This window comes from Dunckerocampus dactyliophorus, chromosome 8, assembly GCF_027744805.1.
Source record: "Dunckerocampus dactyliophorus isolate RoL2022-P2 chromosome 8, RoL_Ddac_1.1, whole genome shotgun sequence".
NCBI classification, from domain to species: domain Eukaryota; kingdom Metazoa; phylum Chordata; class Actinopteri; order Syngnathiformes; family Syngnathidae; genus Dunckerocampus; species Dunckerocampus dactyliophorus.
In genome coordinates this window covers 674,209-694,398 of record NC_072826.1, presented here as the reverse complement: position 1 = coordinate 694,398, position 20,190 = coordinate 674,209, and the positions used below count along the sequence as shown (strand labels likewise).

General features: G+C 43.4%; 1 protein-coding gene across 1 annotated transcript; it reads left to right on the top strand.

The window, feature by feature from the left end:
- The first annotated feature begins 278 nt into the window (after nt 1–278).
- On the top strand, nt 279–19,744 carry rybpb (RING1 and YY1 binding protein b). Its single transcript, XM_054785044.1, has 5 exons — nt 279–415; nt 1,035–1,160; nt 15,380–15,685; nt 15,761–15,859; nt 15,943–19,744. Exons 1-5 carry the CDS (start codon nt 390–392, stop codon nt 16,190–16,192), a joined length of 807 nt encoding a protein of 268 aa, XP_054641019.1. The 5' UTR covers nt 279–389; the 3' UTR covers nt 16,193–19,744.
- The last annotated feature ends 446 nt before the right edge of the window (nt 19,745–20,190 follow it).

Sequence of the window (20,190 nt, the reverse complement as noted above, 5' to 3'; positions counted from 1 at the left end):
GTGTCCTGAAATGCACCTTTCATTTGATTTGTAATTGTTAAACAGCCTTCATTTCTGCCACTTTGGTTTCAAATCCTATCCGATAATGCAGCAGCGTAATCTTTTATGTATGGGGTGACTTAAGGTGAGAGCCGTCAAACATGCCGGTAGTAGTTATTAAAATAGCTCTTAAATATCCATCTCGACTTTTAAACCTACTCGTGCCGTGATTGGCCGAGAGCTGACCACGTGGTGCAGTGCAGTCAGTCTCTGTGCGGTGCCTCGAGCCAGCGCTGAGTGGAGCCTGTCTGCCAGCAGCTTCAGCAGCGGCTCTATCTGGATCCTAGCACACTCACTGACAATTCAAGGAGGCCCCTTTTCCTTCTTATTCCCGCGGATTATTGTTCACAATGGGCGACAAAAAGAGCCCTACCAGGTAATGCGACCGCCTGTTGAGGATTTTACGCTCGTTCGTGGCGCCGCGGGGTCGATGTTTGGACGCGTCGCCTTCACTCGGGGATCGTTTCTCCCATTTTTCAGTTGGTATGCCACTGCTAGCTAGAACAGTGCAGTCACTATGGCGGCTTCTCGCTCCCTACAAGCCAGTCACTTAACAAAGGGATTTTTTCACAGGATACGCCTTGCAATCTCCGAAGGGCTCTTCCGTCTTTTGGAAGTGTGCTCGGCGGCGCAGTGTCGAATTCGGCATTGTTTCGTATTGGTTTTCTTGGACGACATGTTCAGCTTCGATGCCGAAAATTCTAGCATCGCCTGCTAGGCTAACTGTCGATATACAGTCGCACGGTCGTCCGCTTGGGAGCAATTATGACATTTTACTAACGAGATGCACTTGGCCCGACTCGAAGCAATCATTTTGGACAACCCCCCCCCCCCCCCCACCGCTTTGCTGCCGTACGTGCACGCCTGCATGCAGCTTTGAACGGCGCTCAGGCTGTCGTGCGCCCCGAAATCTCCCTTCTGTTTGATAATGCAAGGCGATGTGTCAGTGGCATTTCTGCAAACTAAACTGACCTTAACGTTTGTGGTGTTTTTAGGCCAAAAAGACAAGCCAAGCAGACCGCCGACGACGGCTACTGGGACTGTAGCGTCTGCACCTTTAGGAACACAGCCGAGGCTTTTAAATGCAGCATCTGCGATGTGAGGAAGGGCACATCAACAAGGTAACGTAGCTCTCTCTCTCCCTCCCTCTCTCTCTCTCTTTCCTCTCTCACTCCCTGCTCACTCTCCCTCTCGTCTATTTCCCCACGTTGGTCTGGAAGCGGCAGCACTGCACGACCTTTGTGGGACTGGGAACTTGGATCGGTCGTTTTTGTGCCTGTTGTGTGGGACGCCGCCGCTTTTGCATCCATTGGGACCGTCGCTCGTTCAGTATTTCATGTAAATCTTAACATGTGCATGGTGTCTCAAACATTGGTGGTTACAGCTCCTCAGCTGAGGTAAGGGCGCATGCTTCCTGGGAGTATATAGCAACAGCAAAGTGCAGTGTGGTAAAACAAGGTCGCAGGTGTGTGTGTGCATACCTGTAGTGTTTTTCAATGATGGTTGAGCTGGGGTTGCGTGAAAAAATTGCAATATTGATTCACGGTAACGTGATCAAATTTTGTCTTAGATTTTCCTTAAGATAACACACTTAACTACTTTACACAAGGACTTGCATTGCAGTGTTGCTGCATCACCGACATGTCCTCCTCACTCTCCCCATCCCACGGCGTGCGTATGTGCGTGAACGCACTGTGGAGCAAGCCAGCGTGCCATGTTTTTGACTTGTTGGATTATTTTGTCTTTATATTAATTTCCATTTAAAAAAAAAAAAAAGAAACGGCGGAAAGACCGTTGGACGTTTCAATGCTGAATCAATTATCCAATTAATCAACACCTATTTTGGTATCGATTCATTGTTTGTTGAGTTAAAAATGTAAATATCCTGATTTCAGCCTCAAGTATGAATGTTTTTTACATTTTGTCAGATACCCATGAAATGTAGGCTAAAGTCCTCATGTGACTCTGGTGAAACAGTGATGGACATTTGTGCCTCTTTTCTCATATGGTTCCTCATATGGTTCCTATTCTTATCAGGGGCGTCACAAGATCTCGCAAGATTCAAACGTGACAAGTTTCTCATTCAGAAAGAAACTGTCTCACGGGCGCTAGATGATAAATGAATGAATCAATCACACAGTAAATGAAAATGAGCTTGATAATTTTTCTGGCGTCAAGATAGAGCCATGTGCATCGCCGTCGGTTTCCCTCATCCCTCACCTCCAAACAGGCAGGAGGAGAGTTCAGTCTGTGCATTGGGTTCAGCATCTTGGCGCATTTTGTTCCATAGAACAACGACATGAGCGGAGTGAGCCCTTTTGTCAGTCACACATTCACTTAGTTTCAGTGGGTAAGTGCACGGCCGGTAGTGTACCCGCACCGTGCAGAAAAGTGGAACATAGTAGAAATTAAAGTAGTACATTTTTAAAATATGTTTTTCATTGTACTGTTCTTAAAAGTAATGTCAATGTCTCTTCTTGCACACTCATCCTCGTCGTCTCGTCTCGTGACACCCGTGGTTTCTATTGCTTTGATCTGTCGAGGGCCGAACCGATTGCACGATCAATTGAAATAACCAGCTCCAGATTCATCGGCTAAGAAAATAATCCTTATTTGCAGCCCTAATAGCAAGACAAACAGGAGTCCAATAATAATTCTATTTGAAAAAGCGATATGATTTCTTTGTGTGTGTAGAAAAAAATCGTCCCAGAGAATCGTAGTCTCAGTTCGAAGTAAGAAAATCATCGTTTTACTTGTGTTGAATGTGTCGTGTCAACAGTGACAAACGCCGCCGTGACATTTCTCATGAGAAACTGCAATCGAATGACTTGACTCGAGTCACTTGATGGGATTCCCTTCAGGTTCTTGAGAATGACACCTCCTCCTTCCTGGCAGGGGAATGTTTTTATGACAAATAAGCGTGTGGCATAACTTTGTTTGCACATGTCATCAGTTGTGCAATGAGCCAGAACTGCAGATGAGTCATGTGTGGTTTCTCCGACGAGTCCCTTAGATTGTAACCGTCCAGCTGTGGTTGTACAATGAGTGCTTTGGCCACCAGCCCTCAGCACTGGGAGAGCGCGCTTACGCTGGGTTTGCCCAAGGATCCATAAGATGGACTTCCATGTTAATTGTCTGCCTCCCCTCCCCCACGTCCTTTTCTCCAGCTGCATGTCGCTTAAGACGGCAGCTGACGCTGCATGCCGAGCACGCTTTGTAAAAGCAGGAAGCAGAGATAAGCTCGTCATAGCCGCCCTGTCACAGTGCCTTGGCAAAGGCCCAGGCGTTTCCATTTGGCCAGTGACATGACTGAAGTGCTTGTCGTGTGCTCGAGTTGTGTTTGATCTAAGAACAGAACCTTTGATTCAGTTGATTGTTAGGTGGTTGGGAGGCCTTTCATTTTAATGAGTACCAGCGCTTCCCGCTGAATTCAATTAAATCCGCGGAGGGTTTTCCTGTGATGTTGCCGTATCCGCACATCAGCTGTCTTTATGTTAGTGTTATAGATGTGGTGGTCTTCACCGCTCCGCTCTGCGATCGAGGTGCTCTTTGAGTGCTGCTCATTGGTGGGTGCAAGCATGTCACCATATGATCATCCCAGCTTTTCACTGTTGGAATGCCGTTCCTGTAATCTGCTTATGCCGGCCTGATCTAATTTCATAGAAACAACTTGCAGAAACTTTTATGCAACAGCTCAAACTTCCTTAAAGTAGCCACAGTTCTATCAACTACATGAACAAAGCAAAGCTAATGAAGGTGCTTCAAGCCTTGGTGTGCATGTGGGTTTGTGTTGACCCATGTAGATTCATTTGTGGTCAGAGACTCGGGGATGAATGTGAATCAGGTTTTAATTTCATGGCTTTGCTTTACTGCAATTGTTAACCAGCATAGAAGTAGCGAGCGAGAGGAGCTGCAATAGATAGACAAGAGGATGGCATCGTTCCCTTGGGCCAATAAAAGAGAAACTTAATAGGTGGACAAGATACTTGGCCAGCCCTCAGTATGCTTGGGCGGCCTGCCAGAGCAAAGTCTGAGTGTGAGGAAACCCTGGGTGCTAATTAGCGTTCTTCTCCCCTGCTGTATTTTATCAGAAGATGGGGCTTAAATAAACATACTCCACACTTAACGGCAGACACTAACAGCTATGTCTGGATCCTCATTTTGCTCTTTTTATGAAAGATTTTACTTGCATTTGACAATTTATTACAGTCATCTCATATTCAGTTCCTTCTCTCCCCAGAGACTAACTGCATTTCGGAGGTTCCTGTTGGAGCAGCATTCATTCATAAACTTCTAAATCCCTAAAAATAAAAAAATAAATTACCTGACACTGCTATCTGTTGTGCACAATTTTGCCTCATGCTTAAAAAGTATACATTTTTCAGCACTATTAGGTTGTACAGTTCTAATGGAAATTTGGGGGAAGCGCCTCCAAGTCACACATAATTCTACTTGATGTGACTCAAGACGTCCTTTTTTTCCGTGTTATAAACAGTGGTTAACATACATTTGGATGACTGATAATATTGATGAAGTGCGGGATCTTCGGGAAACATTTTGTGTCCGCCGCCATCACGCTTGTTAATTAGCATGGTCAGGCCCTCGAACACCCTTCTGTTTTGCTTCAACACACCAGCTGCAAAGCACTTAGCCTACGTTCACACTGCAGATCAATGATTTTTTTCGTGTCAGTGTGAACAGCACAATTCCGATTGTTTTCAAATGTGCCTCAGGCCTTGTTTGTATGTGGATATACTGTACATCCGATATGTCTGGTCAGGTCGCATATACCCAACCTATACGTCATTGAAAGACGTGCCCTTCTTGTCGTACAAAAACGGTTCCTGCCACACTCGCATACGCTCCTCGGAACAGACACGTTCTCCACCAACTGCCATAGCCAAAATTCTTACCTTCTTTCTTCTTATTCTGCTGTGCAGAATCATTTGGTTAAGAAAATGTTGACTCTCGTTGCACAAAATCCTTGAACTTGCCACAAACACTCCTCGGCGTGCACACACTGCTGTAATCTTTTCGTGTTTTTGCACATGCACGTGACTTCCCGGATGCTTTGCGTTCACATTGACGAGTCGCATTTCTTTGGTAATGTGAACGACCACATAAAAAATCCGATTTGAATAAAAAATCCGATTTGGGCATCATACCCTGCAGTGTGAACGTAGCTTTAGTTATGTATTGATATCTAAAAATCAGGTGGTATCCACATCATCATCGTTGTTATCAGCGACATATTTCGGTGAGTGCAAGCTTTTATTTGCCACTATTAAAAAAAAAAAAATGAATTTAATGTTGTAGTTATCTTTTTACATGTTTGTATGATGTGGCAGGGATTGAACAATGCAAAAAAAGAGCATATTTTGATTGCACCTCTGCTTTAAATTTTCGCTCCCTTGTCGGGTTTTTAGTCAGAGGACGTGTCGTATTCTCTTAACTTAAAACAAAATGTAATGGTGCTCGAGCAATTAACATAAAAACGCAATTTGGGCTCCATTATGATTTAACACTTATTAAGGCAGTGGAACATGCATTTTCATGATAGACGCCCTGACAAAGTTGGAATTGCATTTGTCCCAGACGAGCTAAAGGGCAAAGCAGGTAACTGGAGGTCATGCATGTTTAATTTGTGCTAATACAGGCAAGAATGTGTGTGGTGTGTTAACAGGGGCAAACTCCGGCTGTGACAGTCCCTCCCCCATCCGTTTGCAGGCTAACGAACCTGTTGACCCAGTCCAGCTCAGTGATGTAACTCGATACCCAAGTAGGCTAAATCGAGCCTCAACTTCTTTGACTCTTAAACAAGAAAACCCTCTGCCTTTTGCACCCGACCCCACAGCAAATGTACAAGCCCACAAGGGTTGGAATCAGCATCCTTGATGCAATACAATCACGTTTAAAATCGTTACACCGTGCAGTTGTGCATTGGTTTGCTTTGTGGTAGTGTTTGGTGTGCACCTCTGGCAGCCCGGGGGCCCAGGGAGAAACCATTAGCAGCCCTCTAAAGCTGATAAATGGTAGGCATCACGGATCTCTTTAGGTACCTCAGTCTCTGACTGCTGCAGTGTTATGTTATCTCTCTTTTGCTCACTCTAAACCATTTCAAATTGCTTCCATCGAAGTGAAGTCGGTTCTGAAGAAAGGTTATTCAGAAGCTGCAGCCTGATCTTTGGCATTCTTTGTATAGTTGTGTTTGGGACACCATTACAGTATAACCTTGGAGAAATGTGGTCGCTAGGAAAATATTAACGTGGGGCAAAAGCAATTGTTGAGGGGGCGAAAGATAAAAGTGACAGATTTTCAACAACTCATAGCAAAAGGACACAATTGCATAATTACACAATTTTAACATGACAATACAGATAATACATGGTGTATTTATTTCAACTCTACAATCAGACTAATGAAAATCATCACTGTCATATTTGAATGAAGAAACGATTCACAGGTGTGAATTTATTAAGTTTATTTATTAAGTACATGATACAAAACACAGTGGCAACTCTGTTTGTCCCGTAGGAAATGATGTAAATCCAACTAGTCTGTTCCACACACCCAAAAATATTAACAGCAAAAATACGTATAGTTGTGAATGCAGAACACAATGCAAAAATAACTAGAAATGGCAAACTGATGGAACGTGTTGTTGATGCGCACTTCCTGCAAATCCTGGCGAGATTGAATTCAATAGTTTCTCACCTTCTTCATCAAAGTGGTGGCACTCGCAACTTTCTTTGGCCCCATGGCAGGTTATGAAGGAGTGGCACTCAAACGGACTAGTCATGTGCAATACTGCATGAAAACTGGGGCAACATTTTCCACGACAGCCGATTCGTATGAAAAGTCGGGGTGTACAGTCTGACTGTATGAATTTGGTGTAATGATGTTATACGTGACTTTTGTTACTCCCCAAGAGACAGATTTACTGTCAAACTCATTTCTGAAACATGGATAAATTGAGCTGATTGGTGTATGAAATGCATATCATTTGAAAAGTAGAATCAAAAAAAAAAAAAAAAAAATTGGTATGTTTACAAGCATGCGCACGTTCATTCTCTGTTTTTACACTTCTCTGTGGAGTCCCAGTTTACATGCACTGGCTCTAATTTGATCACTGGTCAAGCTGGATGTGCCTCCTATGCTCTAAGAGAGGATTTTGGTCATTTGAGCTTGTTTAGCTGTGTGTGTTTGTCTTATCAGGACAAGTGATGCTACAATCCACATGTGAGAAGAATCTTGTTTTACCCGTTGAATGGTCTGTGTGTCCTTATCTGACTTTTAGGGTGCTGATGTGCATTGAAAAAGCTGGTTTCAAATGATTTAATGCAGTAGTTCCGTTTTTTTGTGCTTGATGACCTGTCACTCAGCTATACCTGTTCTAACCAGGACCAGTCATCCCATGCGAGTGCGTGTCCTTGAGATTTATTGGAATCATTAGTAAGAGAGAGTCTCTTACATTCATGGAATTGACTCATTATAATCCACAGATTGCAGCGCTGTCACGTTAAGACACATTGTTTAGAACAATGGCATTACGTAAGAGGGACTCAATTTATATCTTTACTTCCCCAGCACACACGCCCTCCCCCCACACTGTGCCTTTGCTTATCCAGCATTATCAGCATCTGTACTCAAACCATAAGCAGGGGAGGGGTGCGGAGGATGCCCTAATCGTTACGTGTTAATTGCCAGATTTGAAAAGTTCTTAATTACTTCATGGGATTTGGCGGAATGTAAGTGATTACATACAATAGCCAATTTAGCAATCCACCACCACAGACAAACCCTCACACCTCCCATTGAAGGCAACAACAAAGACGTGAGGAGTCTCAGAAGAATCATAAAAAAGGCTTATGAGGACAAGCGGGATAATTTATGTGTAGAGTCACCACTTGTTGAAGCTGATCCAAAGACTGAACAGAGAGGTTAAGATGCGTCTGTGTCTGTGTGCTCGGGTGCGTGTGGTGCAGAAAAGTAGGTATGGATGGCTTTAAGGGGGATGTGCTCATTCAGCCAAGAGTCTCTAGGGTCCTGAAAGCAGAACGAAGCACATCATTATCCAGTGAGGGGGCACAGCCAGTCTCTTCTATTGCAGCACCAGGCTTGCGAAGGGAATCAAATACTAGCACAATAAAAAGCCACCATACTTGCTGGGTGGAATGAAAAGCCACTGAATGAATTGCAATTTTCTCACTGACTGTGAATGAGATAAGCTGGCGGAACTTTTTGAGGTCCATGTGCTTACCTAATATCATGGCCCCGTGTCTCACCTCAAGTGCTTCGGACTGTCCGTTGTTTCTGAAGTGTCATCCTCCGTTGGAATGGTGGGAAGTGTATGGCCTAAAATATGTACCCTACTTGGAATCTCTTTGAGCAGAAGATATACTGTAGCACTCTGTTAATCTGAGATCAGGGGTCAGGTTTTGTTGTTGTGTGTCTAAGAGTCAGTACACGTTCTTGCCTAACATTGAGGGGCGCTTTGATTTTTTAAAAATGGAAAACAGAATTTGTAAAGAAAAAGAAATAAAACAGATTTCAAAAGGCCTTATTTAATTGTCCTCAGCAGGTTGAGAAGTCACTTCAGCACGTTTCTGCATGAATGTTTTACACAGCAAATTGTTTTTCAGCATCAAAACAATGTGTTTTTGTGTGTATATATCCATGTGTGAAATGAGATGTTCTGCTTTCTCACAATAGCAACTGCTGTTGTCATATGAGCACGGATCATCTAAGTGGGTGTGTGCCTTGAAAAGATGATCTTCTTATTGCCAGAATGTCTTTCACTGTTATATTCCTTACAATCGTAGTAAAAACATTATTATATAATAAAAATTTCTAATTTCTTACCTTGTAGCACTCATGCGCTAACGTTGGTAGCAGTAGAAAAGTGGTCAAACACATATTGTGTTCTATGCTTATATAATCATGGAATCTACCAAAAGAAACATTAGTCTCCCGTCTTTCAGCAGAAAAAAAAAGTTTGTTTCTACCTTTCCCCCTTCTTTAGTAATCAGCAGTAGAACATACTGTGGGTTTGTTTCAGGAAAATATCACTTCCTTACAGGAAAAGGGAGAAAAGCAGCTTTTTGCAAAAAGATACGTTTCAAGCATAACTTTCATTTTGACACAAATATTTATATCTCAACAACTATACCACAACATAAACAACACAATCAAAATAACAATGTATTTACAAATATAACACCATGAACTATTTACAGTGTTCACATTTGGAACGGAAGCATGTGTGTGCGAGCGTGCGTGAATGTGCGCAGGTGTCCATAATTACATCTTTGGGATGGAGCGTTGGATTTCTAAAAACGTGTAATTACGTCTTTGGTATTGAATGAATTGATTGTTGTTATTTTTTTTCAGCCATGCAAAAGAAGCTACTTTTTAGTCTGCTGACATGAGACAGTGCACGTGTGTGCGTTGGATCAGTTGCACTGATAGAGTTAGTATATTTTGCCTGGTCACTCACATATTTGATCCATTTCATTTGCACACTAAGACTGTGATTTCTATTTTTGCATGACAGCTTTTCAGTTTCAAATGTGAATGAATGAAGCTAATCCCACCTCCAAAGGAAAGTGACGAGAAATTTACTTGACCGATGCAAAACGGTGTTCCGGCTGTCTATTGACCAATCACCCATGCAAACAAGAGGTAACCCGGCCAGTGGAGGTTACAAGAGTCCAGGCGGCGACCCACTTAAAGCCATCAGGATTCAAGAGAGGCGGCCGTGAGAGCTAATGCACAGCAAGAAAGTGAGGGCAGGGAAGAAGTCAAAGGAGATTGATGGAGTGGGATTGAAGAGGAGGGATACAAATGAGTGATGGTGAGCAATTTGACACCTTGATGTCTGAGCGCCTGAGACTTCCAGGCCTGAAAGGTCAGTCATGGAGACAAAATGTCCCTTCATCTGTGAGGCGCGTGCATCTTTAGTTTAGAATTTCTGTCTTGCACAGAAGCAGATAGAATCAGTTAGTTGACTCTGTAATAAGTGCATTATGATATATACAGTATATGTATATATATGTGTATGTGTGTGTGTGTGTATATATGTGTGTATATATGTGTGTGTGTATATATATATATATATATATATATATATATATATATATATATATATATATATATATATATATATATATATATATATATATATATATATATATATAAAATATGGGGATGCCTGTTGTGTAATGCTTCTGTTGGGTGGTGGGGATGAAAAGCAGCCTGGCACGGGGCTCCTTGTCCTCAGGTGCTGTCCTCATTTCACCCTCCCAGCACACTCGCTTTACTTACTTTATCCAATTGATTACATGCTGTGACAAAACGTATGCAGATGCCACGGACTTCAGATGCAGTTCCAGCTTTATTTTGAAGGCTGTCGTCAATGTGACGCTCAAGTAAATAAAAATACATTTCCAAAGAATTGCACGCACATTTTTGATTCGCTCACGTTGTGACTTTGTATCAGGCAGTCAATGTTGAAGCGGCATACCAACCAGTTTGCTTTGAAGCAATTTATGTATGCTGTTGGGCAAAGCAACCCTCAAGTCATCCTTGCGATGATCATTCAACATTCATAGATTATGCAGGCAGCTTCAGTGGCTTGTTAACACTTGTACTGCAAAGCTCTGCTCAGTTCTACTCCAATTTGGCAGAGGAGGGGAACACCTTCCGTGCTTCTACATAATACATGAATAGAAAGTGTTCAGACAGATAAATGCATGAGGATCATTTGTTGGTTCATGGTTGTCAGGACTTGATAGGGATCTTTGTAGCAAAACAACCACCCATAGCCTCCCCATACTCTGTTGGATGCAGATGCTCTGATGGTAGTATAGTACTGGGTCAGTGTCCTGAAAGGAGCCCCAAAGTGTGACACAACTAGCAAAACCTACATTTTCAGCTTTCACTGAAAACAACCCTCACTAAAGAACAAAGCAGTGTTTACTGAACATAGATCATTCAATGGAAACACAGTGAAATACTGCAAGTTTAAATGGTCACAAACGTGCTCCAAAATGGTGACGTATGTTGAATGTGTCCGTCTGCTTGGTGTGTTGTACAAGTACTTGTGGTTATTGGATGAATGAGCCAGTGGGTGTTAGTCTGTGCTCTTTGATGGACCGTCCGCTGCTAGCCGTGCTCTCTCTTTCCACTCAATTTGTGTTTTCATCCAGTGCATTCACTCAGCCTGGCGGGAAATAATTGCTTGTCCTCCCCAACACTTGAAATAAAAGAGCTGTGTTAATGAGGGCTTTCCTGTTCCCTCCCCATCCATCACACTTACTTGCTCCATTAATTGCAGCATCTCAACTCACGTACTCTTCTTACTCGCGCTACTTTGAGTGGAGGAGAGTAGTCACAGTTAGGACCTGTTCTAGCATATTATTTACATGTTCATGGCCTAACATCTTAATTTAAAACGCATCAGTTCTAAACGTTTTTGAAAGTTTACCATGAGCAAGGAGCACCATTTTGGCTACAGTACCTGAGCTGAGCAGGGTGGGTAATGGTGCTCCTTAAATACGGGTGGCAGTTTGACTGTGTAAAGAGCTTTTAACCTCTGATGATAGTCATTTTGGGGCATCCTGTGGAGAAGGACACAGCCCCCTCCAATAGCAGATTGTAGGAGTAAACACCGGAGGAGCTGTCAATGGTCTGTTGCAGTGCAAAGGGGAGGTAATACACCATACAATGATCTCCCACTGTGAGGGCTTGCACTCACCCAGTGTGATTCCCCAGGAATGTATTGGCAGCAGCATGGCGCCGGAGCAATTTCAACAATTGGACCCATGAGTTCCCTCCTGGTCCTGTTCCCAATTTCATCGAGTTTGCCTCTTGCTGCAAAAAGATAATTAGTCTTTATACTGAATGTTATTGCCACTTTAGCCACTATCATCCCTATGAAGCCAAGTTTATGGCTTACACCGTTCATTTAGTGTCACAAATACAGTAGTTTATATATGCCATTAGAAAAATGAATGCGTGCAAGTGGCACCAGTGCCACAGCGAGCTGCATGTGTTTATGTATGGGGTGAGTTGAAGCAATGGCACATTGCTAGCCCATCTGTTTGTCCTGGTTTACCATGAATAGCAAACATTCCCTGGCAATGTTGTGTGCCATATTGCAGATTTAAACACAATTTCACACAATTTATACATCTAGAGTCCTACGCAGAACACACAACCTCATCAAGGACAGCACACATCCGCAACACTCATTATTCACACTCCTACCGTCAGGCAGACGCTACAGGAGTTTGAAGTCCAGGACCACAAGGCTGGCAAACAGCTTTTACCCACAGGCCATCAGGCTTCTCAACGAAGCACTCACACACGCCACACGCAACACTCACTCATAGCACTTATTTTAGCATTAGCATTTATTTATTTATTTATTTGTATTATTTACTTGTATTAATGTCTCTTCTGTTGTTGTTGCTTAATTTCTTATTTATGTATATGTGTTTATGTTTCTCATGTTCTTATTCTTTCTTGTGTTTTCTTTCTTTTCTTGGGAGAATGAACAGAATAAGATTTTCATTGCATGGTATAACTGCTGTTTTACCATGCACATGACAATAAAACTCTCTTGAATCTTGAATTCATGTGTGGTTGCCTCTACTCTCTGTCATTTCGGAATGCAAACCTTGCAGCCGTGTAGACAGGCACAGACGTGAAACGATGTTTTGACCCCCTGGTGTTAAACAGCAACCCTGGCAGGAAGAAGCAGCAGGCACCAAAAGGACTTGTTTGCTAGAAAAATGGGATTTGCTTCCACCACATACACCAGTGGTGTTGCACTCGTTTTCGTTTTTACTGCACCTCAGCTTTAAATTTGGACCTGTTCAGTTTTTGTAATAACTTTCTGAGAAAGTGTCATTTACGGCATCTCATTATTTAGCGCAGGGGTGCCCACTACGTCGATCGCGAGCTACGGGTTGACCGCGTAAATGTCACAAGTTCCCCTCCTGATTTGCTATTGGCAAAGATGAAGTGGTGAACAGACATTGCAAGCTACACACGGAAATGCAACTAATCGAAGCTAACGAGTGACATTGGGAACACCGAGTGTAGGTAGGATTGCAAGGTTTATAGTGTGCTGTATACTGTTTTTTTATATACTGTGTGTGTGTGTGTGTGTGTGTGTGTGTGTGTGTGTATATATGTATATATGTATATATGTATATGTGTGTATATATATATATATGTGTGTATATATATATATACATATATGTATATATATATATAATACTGCAGCTTATAGACAAGTGCGGCCTATGTATGTACAGTCTGGAATTTACGTTAATTATCTGGTGATCCAATCAGATTGCTTCTGGCTTGTTACTTCAAAACGTTCAACCTCTGCAGCCCCAATGCTACGTGGAAAAAAATGCAAAGTTAACATACATTCCTGTATAATTACTGTGAATACAAACACAAAAACTTGAAAACATTGGTAAAATGATACGTCTCTATTCTGTCAGTCAGCGATGAGTAGACGACAGTCGCGCTGGTCTAGTTTGATTACAAATTCAAATACAATCCTGATTTGCCATCATAACCTGCACAGTTTTTGCATTTTGAAGCAATGGACTTCACTACTATTGCACAGTCAATGAAATGAACAGCAGACGGAGAGTCAAATTTGGTGCAGGAACATTTTGAACTTAACAATTAGGACCTAATCGCAATACTGACATTTGCACAGTTACGGTAAATGGCTGCACAGGCTAGCATAACTACGGTAGTTCATACGTCCACATGAACACAACTGAGTCAGCTAGACTGACTGCTTTTCACATGTGACAGTAACAAGTACGTTACTCAGCTGGAGTTTTCCTTGAGATTACATACACACTTTTTTGAGGGAGCATGATAGATTTTCCAAATGCAGAGCCAGCATGGGAAGAAGAATTTGCCTCCATATGAAGATCTCATTCAAACTCACTGAAGGTCCCCACTGGGTACTTGACCCAGGAGCCCGGGGCCTCCTTAAAACCATGCTAGGTATCGCATACTGGAACAGCCCATGTATCATTATCATTCAACACAGCTGGTGTATTGATCGAGAGCCGTGCGAGCATCTAGACATGATGCTCTATTATAGCCCCATTGATTGACTTGTGGTCAACTACATGACCCCCGTCCACTCCTCGAGCCGAGGTGCTAGCTGTCTGTCGGCAGGAGGAGATGAAATGATGTTGCTGAGGCCACGTAGAGATGAGAATGCTCATCTGACTCACTGAACTCCAGAGCAGCCTACAAGCTTACGTCTTGAAATCGGTGTTTGTCCATAACGGTAGTCATCATTCTTCCGCAGCATGGACCAGTCGGCAAAGTATCACCTGTTGCCTACGTGCGGAATGTGTACATATATCACGTACAGGATCAAATAAGTCACACGTTTCTGTTCTTTGCTTCAAATAGTGAATATATATTTTGCTATGCTAAATGAAATGAAAGTGTTATGAGTGTAGTCAATTCACTCAAGGTTTTCTAGCAAGAAGAGGCTTTGACAAGCAAGACTGCATATTGTGTATACAGTATGCCTGTCATTGTTTAGTGTAAAGTAACATTTTAGCATGTTGAATAACTGCATTTCTGGCCTTCTGCATTTCATTATGGGTGCAGGCATTGTTTCATTTCATAGGGCCCTAAGTATGAGTGTTGTTTTTCTTTTACATTTTTCTTTTCTTTCTTTCTTTCTTTTATTTTTGTTGACTGTATTGGGTAGTGCGAGTGTAAAGGAGACTATAGGGGTGTTATTCTCCAATAACATTCTGAACTATTTATATCATAAACAGGTTCTCTATGCTCTAAGAAAATATTCCATTTACAAATAAGGAATCCTTCTTCGCGGAAATTCACTTATCACGTGTGGGTGTGGAAGAGATTAACAGGGATAAATGAGGGATGTCTGTGGCCGTCCCCTGGACTGGTGTGTTCATTGATGCACAGGAAGCTCCAGCTCACCCGTGACCCTAATGAGGACAAGCGGTATAGAAAGTGGATGCATAGATGGATGTTCCAACGTGCTACGAGAGCAAGAGAACCTGCAGAGCCTCATCGTGTCTTGCTGACTCGGACTGTGACAAATGGAGCCATCCGTGCTGTAATCAGATTACAGCACCTAAGTGATGTGTTGCAAATGTCCCACCTTGTGATGCTGTACATTTCTTTTATGAGCAAACGAGATTAGGCCTCAAACAGAGCGGCCAAGCCTTCCTCCTTAAGCTCGCCGGTGTGCGTGACCACACGGCTCCATCAAGAGGCTAATCCATATTTGCCTCTTGGCTCTCTTCCACAGGAAACCCAGGATCAACTCCCAGCTGGTCGCCCAGCAGGTGGCCCAGCAGTACCCCATGCCTCCCCCGCCCAAAAAAGAGCGACGGGAGCGGAGCGAGCGCACAGACAGGGAGCGGCCAGACGGTGAGGCTGAGCGCACAAACGGGGAGGGTCGCCCCGAAGGCGAGCGCCCGGACATAGTGAGGCCCGAGGGAGACACCCCGGACAAGGACAACAGCGACAAGGAACAGCCGGTCCACGACAAAGCCGACAGAGAGAAGGACATCAGCCCGGCCATCGCCAAGAAGCCCAGCATCAAAAAGAGCAGGTTGGTGGACACCTGAGTACGTGGATGTTTGCTGTCATGTGATTGGCCTCACCCTTTGTGTCTGTCCCCTCCCAGACCCAAATCAGACAACCATCAGAGTCCGCCTAGCGACAAGCAAAGTATACAGTCTGGCAAATCAGTAACCAAAACCAACAAGAATCATCACATTTCCAGGTGTGTAGCACGCAGGTGGGGGCCCAGCAGCCTCTCACGTCCAATCTCACACTGTCTTCTTTCTGCTGATCCCGCCCCCTCAGGCCCAAACTGAAGAACATCGACCGGAGTACGGCCCAGCAGCTGGCCATCACCGTAGGCAACGTGACGGTGATCATAACAGACTTTAAGGAGAAGAGCCGCTCCTCATCCACTTCCTCGTCCACCATCACGTCGAGCGCCGGCTCCGAACAGCAGCACCAGAGCTCCGGCTCCGAGAGCATGGACAAGGGCTCCTCGCGTGCCTCCACGCCTAAAGGGGATCTCTCCGTGGGGCACGACGAATCCTTCTGAGGGCCCCCCGCCACCACCACCCCACCCTACCCACTTTCTCCCTTTACCACGCCCACCTCACCCTTTTCACTGTTGGTTTCTGGACACTAAGGATCCCAAAAGGGGAGGGGCTTGCCTTCCGCAGCCTGGATGCTGAGGGGCTGTGAGGAGACTCAAACACGCCCTCGTTGGGAACTCCTCCAATGGGAGAGGAGAAGCAGGGCAGACACTTGTACGTATTGTTTTATATTTCAACGTGGATGTGGGGCCGAGTCCATCTTTTTGTTTTTGTCAAGAACAATCCTCTGACGGGACAACCACCACCATCCTTTTATTTATGACCTTGTTGCACCTCCTTTTTATGTTGAAGCTTTGCTGTGCAGCTCTGCCCGACCATCGTCCCCTCAGTGTTTTATTGCAGTTCAAAACGATGCCAGACCCCCCCCCCTCCTGCCACACACACACATACACACACACACACACACACACACACACACACAAAGGTGCTACATTCACTGTGAAAGGTTTTTGCAGATTGCCCAATCGCTCAACGTGATGATGAAAAAAATAGTCACTCCCTTTTCACTCTGAACACTGTTGGGACCTCCCTCGCCACTGGCGTCTGGCGCCCCAAGTCCAGATCCCCGACTTTCGCCTCGATTGTCTCTAATCTTATCCAGTATTGTGTGTCCTCAACTGTACAGTGTAGGCTGTTGTGTAAAACACTAAAAGCTGTTCATATTTCCTCCATTCCGTACTGGAAACCCTGACTTTCCGAATGAAAGGTGAAGTTGTGCAGCTCTTAACTTGGAGTTTTATCTCGAAATGACTGACGGGGCCGTTGCACGCCGTCCCACGTGGTGAAACCATACGGAACTGCAGAACACTCTCCAACCAACGCCTGTTTCGTTTTTGTTGACACCTGAATACCCAATACAGCGGAACCTCCGTTAGCGTCATGAATCCCTTCCGGAAGGTCCGACTCTAACCGAAACGTACTCTAACCGAACCAAGAAGTCCAATTAATATGTTCTGGTCATCAAAAATTTTAACACAAAACACTTTTTTAGTAGTTTTACATGCAGAAAAGAACTCCAAATGCATACAAATGAGGAATGAAAGGATCAGTGAACATCTAACATCACTTTTACTTCCACTGCTCTGAGGTTTCTTGTGTTTCACACCTTCTTTATAAAAATGCCAGCACTTGAAACTTTCTTTGGCTCCACTGTGGGTTATTTGGCAGCCGCGATCAGTAAGAAAAGCAAAGACTTGTTAGCTAGCAAAGAACTACAGAGTCAAACGCTGACAGAAGTGGGGGACAATGACTTCCGGTTCCGGTTTCCATGATAATGTGCTAACAGGGAAGTTTTTGTGGTAAAAATACGATACGAACACTCTTGAACTCACACAGTACAATAATAACCCGACAGGATGCGCAACATATTCTATGCTAATCAGGAAATGTATGCGAACCGCAGCAAAACTGTTGCCTAAATTTTTGATGGAGCCTGAAGACAGTGACTCATGGTTCCGGATTCCCTGCTAACACGCTAACAGGGAAGTTTTGGGATTAAAAAACATGCATTATTAACAACACGACAAGACGCGCACTATATTGTACGTTAACCAGGAAATGTATGCGAACTGAGGCAAAATCTTTGTGTGAATTTTCAATGGCCAACGGAGCTGTGAGACAATGACTTCCAGTTCCGTCTTCCATGCTAGCGCTCTGCTAACAGGGACATTTTGTAATAAAGCTACAGTCGGACTCTGACAGTGTATTAATAACCCCACGAGACGTGCGCCATATGGCAATGACCTCCGGTTCCGGATTGTCTGCTAACATGTTAACAAGGACGTTCTGTGATTTAAGAAATGCTAAGAACATCGTTGAACTCATGCAGTGTATTAACAACACATACTGTACGTTGTCAGGGAACATTTTACAAACCGAGGCAACATTTTTGTGTGAATTTTCAACGGGCGCCGAAGCCGGGTGACCATGACTTCCACTTATGTTTTCCATGCTAACACACCACTAATGGGGATGTTTTGAACACAGTCGTACACTGACAACGCACGCGAGCCGAGGCAAAACATTTGAACGGGCGGGAACTGGGTGTAAGTGACTTCCGTCCCGTTTCCCACGCTAACAGACGTTTTGTGCTAAATATATGTGACGAACACGGACCCACGCGGTGCATTCATAGCACCACCAGATGCTTGCTACGTTGCACGTTAACCGGGAAAAGTACGCACAATTTTGGGGGATTTTTTGACATCATCCAAAAGATAAGCTAGCCAAGGTTCCACTGTACAGAAACAATTTTTTTCATTTGAAAAATGAATGAATTTGTTTGTAGTAAAGGAAAGACTGCAGTCATTGAAGGTAAAGCTATCAAACACAATTGCTCTTTTAGAACCACGACACTTATTTCACCTTTAGCTAACAATACCAGAACAACCTAATTTCCTTTTTAACTGTATGAAATTGTATAAAGGATAAATGTGTATATGATATCTTAGTTTTATTTATTGAAGGACCAAAGGAATTTCATATGGACATACAGTACATAGATGATAACAATTTGAAATGCAAGTACTGCAATGATCTAATGTTTGACATGAATAAAGACTAATATAATCATGTAAATGGTGTTTTATTGTTCGCTCCTTGTCAGTGTGCGCGTGAAGGCCGCCTCAAGTGCACCCCCCTCGCAGTACATGTGCCCCCACCCCCGATGCGGGTGTTTATTTGTACTTTCAATCATATACTGTTTGTGTCTCCTGTCTCTTCCTGTGTAATCACCAACTTTATGGAGTACTACGCCATCAGTGTTCAGGGGGGGGGGGGAGGCTGGACAATGTCGATGAATTTTTACATAAAAACCACCCACTTTTGTATTGTATGGTTTCCAAAGCCATGGTTTCACCTGCCTTACCTGCGACCGCGTGCAAGTGAAGGGTCAAGTAGTGACGTGACGTGTACATACTTCAAAGGTCATTCAAGCTGAACTCCTCTTTGGTTTGGTGGCGCGTTTTCCTCGTTTTTTTCTTTCCGCGCAAGCAGTTCTGTTCTTGTGTGCGACCAGTAACCTTAATTTACTGTGTAAAGATGGTTACATTTTTTAGCTTGGTTTGTCAGAGACCCAAATATAGAACCATGTTTACTGACTGTATCTTGAACTCCGTGTATTCTACCAACTCACTTCTTCCTATGAGATGTCTTGTACAACGCTTTTAAAGCTTATTGTTCCGGGGGGGGAGGGGGGGGATAATCCATATTTTTGTTGAATCTTTGTTTTGCATTTGTTTTGTTGAACCTCTAGCTGACGTGTCAATGTTTCCTCTCGTGAGATTTCAGTTTTCTGGTGTGGAAATGTACGTCGCATTTTCAGCACATCACGGCTTCTTGTCCCGCTTCTGGTGTTGAAATGCGACATGTTCGCGGCATGTGCACGACTTTTGCGCTGATAGGCTGACCTGCTCATTTCCTTTCTCGCTTCAAATAGAAAATGTCTATTTATGAATTTTGCTTGTAGTTTTTCACAAATAAAATTGTTGAAGTTATCAGTTTTGTGTCTGCGGCCGTGTCTTTTCACGCCATTCATCGAGCCATGGGTGAGCCTGGGGGTGCCGGGGGGGGGGCCACTGTGGGCCACGTACTGAAAAATGAAAGGATGCAAGCTTTGATATTTATGCTAAGAAATGTTATACATTTAAAAAAAAAAAAAAAAAACCTGCATCTCAGCTTTGTGATATTAGTGTGATATTTTATTAGTAGAAACTTCAGTCTTTACTCTTTTTCACATTTTTGCTGTTGTTTTTCTCCCTGATATTTCAACTTTCTAAATAATCCTCCTAATTGTTCTTCTCATATTTTGACTTTATTCCCAATTTATTCACAAATTTCCAAACTCATTTTCCAAAAATTGCAACTTTATTTTGTTTTGTTTCTCACACGATTACGACTAAAACTAAATAACATTTTGTCTTGAATAGTTCAACTCTATGCT

Coding starts and splice junctions, on each gene's coding strand:
- rybpb (XM_054785044.1), top strand. CDS start 390: ATGGGCGACAAAAAGAGCCCTACCAG. Junction 15,686..15,760: donor CCCAGCATCAAAAAGAGCAG/GTTGGTGGACAC, acceptor GTCCCCTCCCAG/ACCCAAATCAGACAACCATC. Junction 15,860..15,942: donor AAGAATCATCACATTTCCAG/GTGTGTAGCACG, acceptor CCGCCCCCTCAG/GCCCAAACTGAAGAACATCG.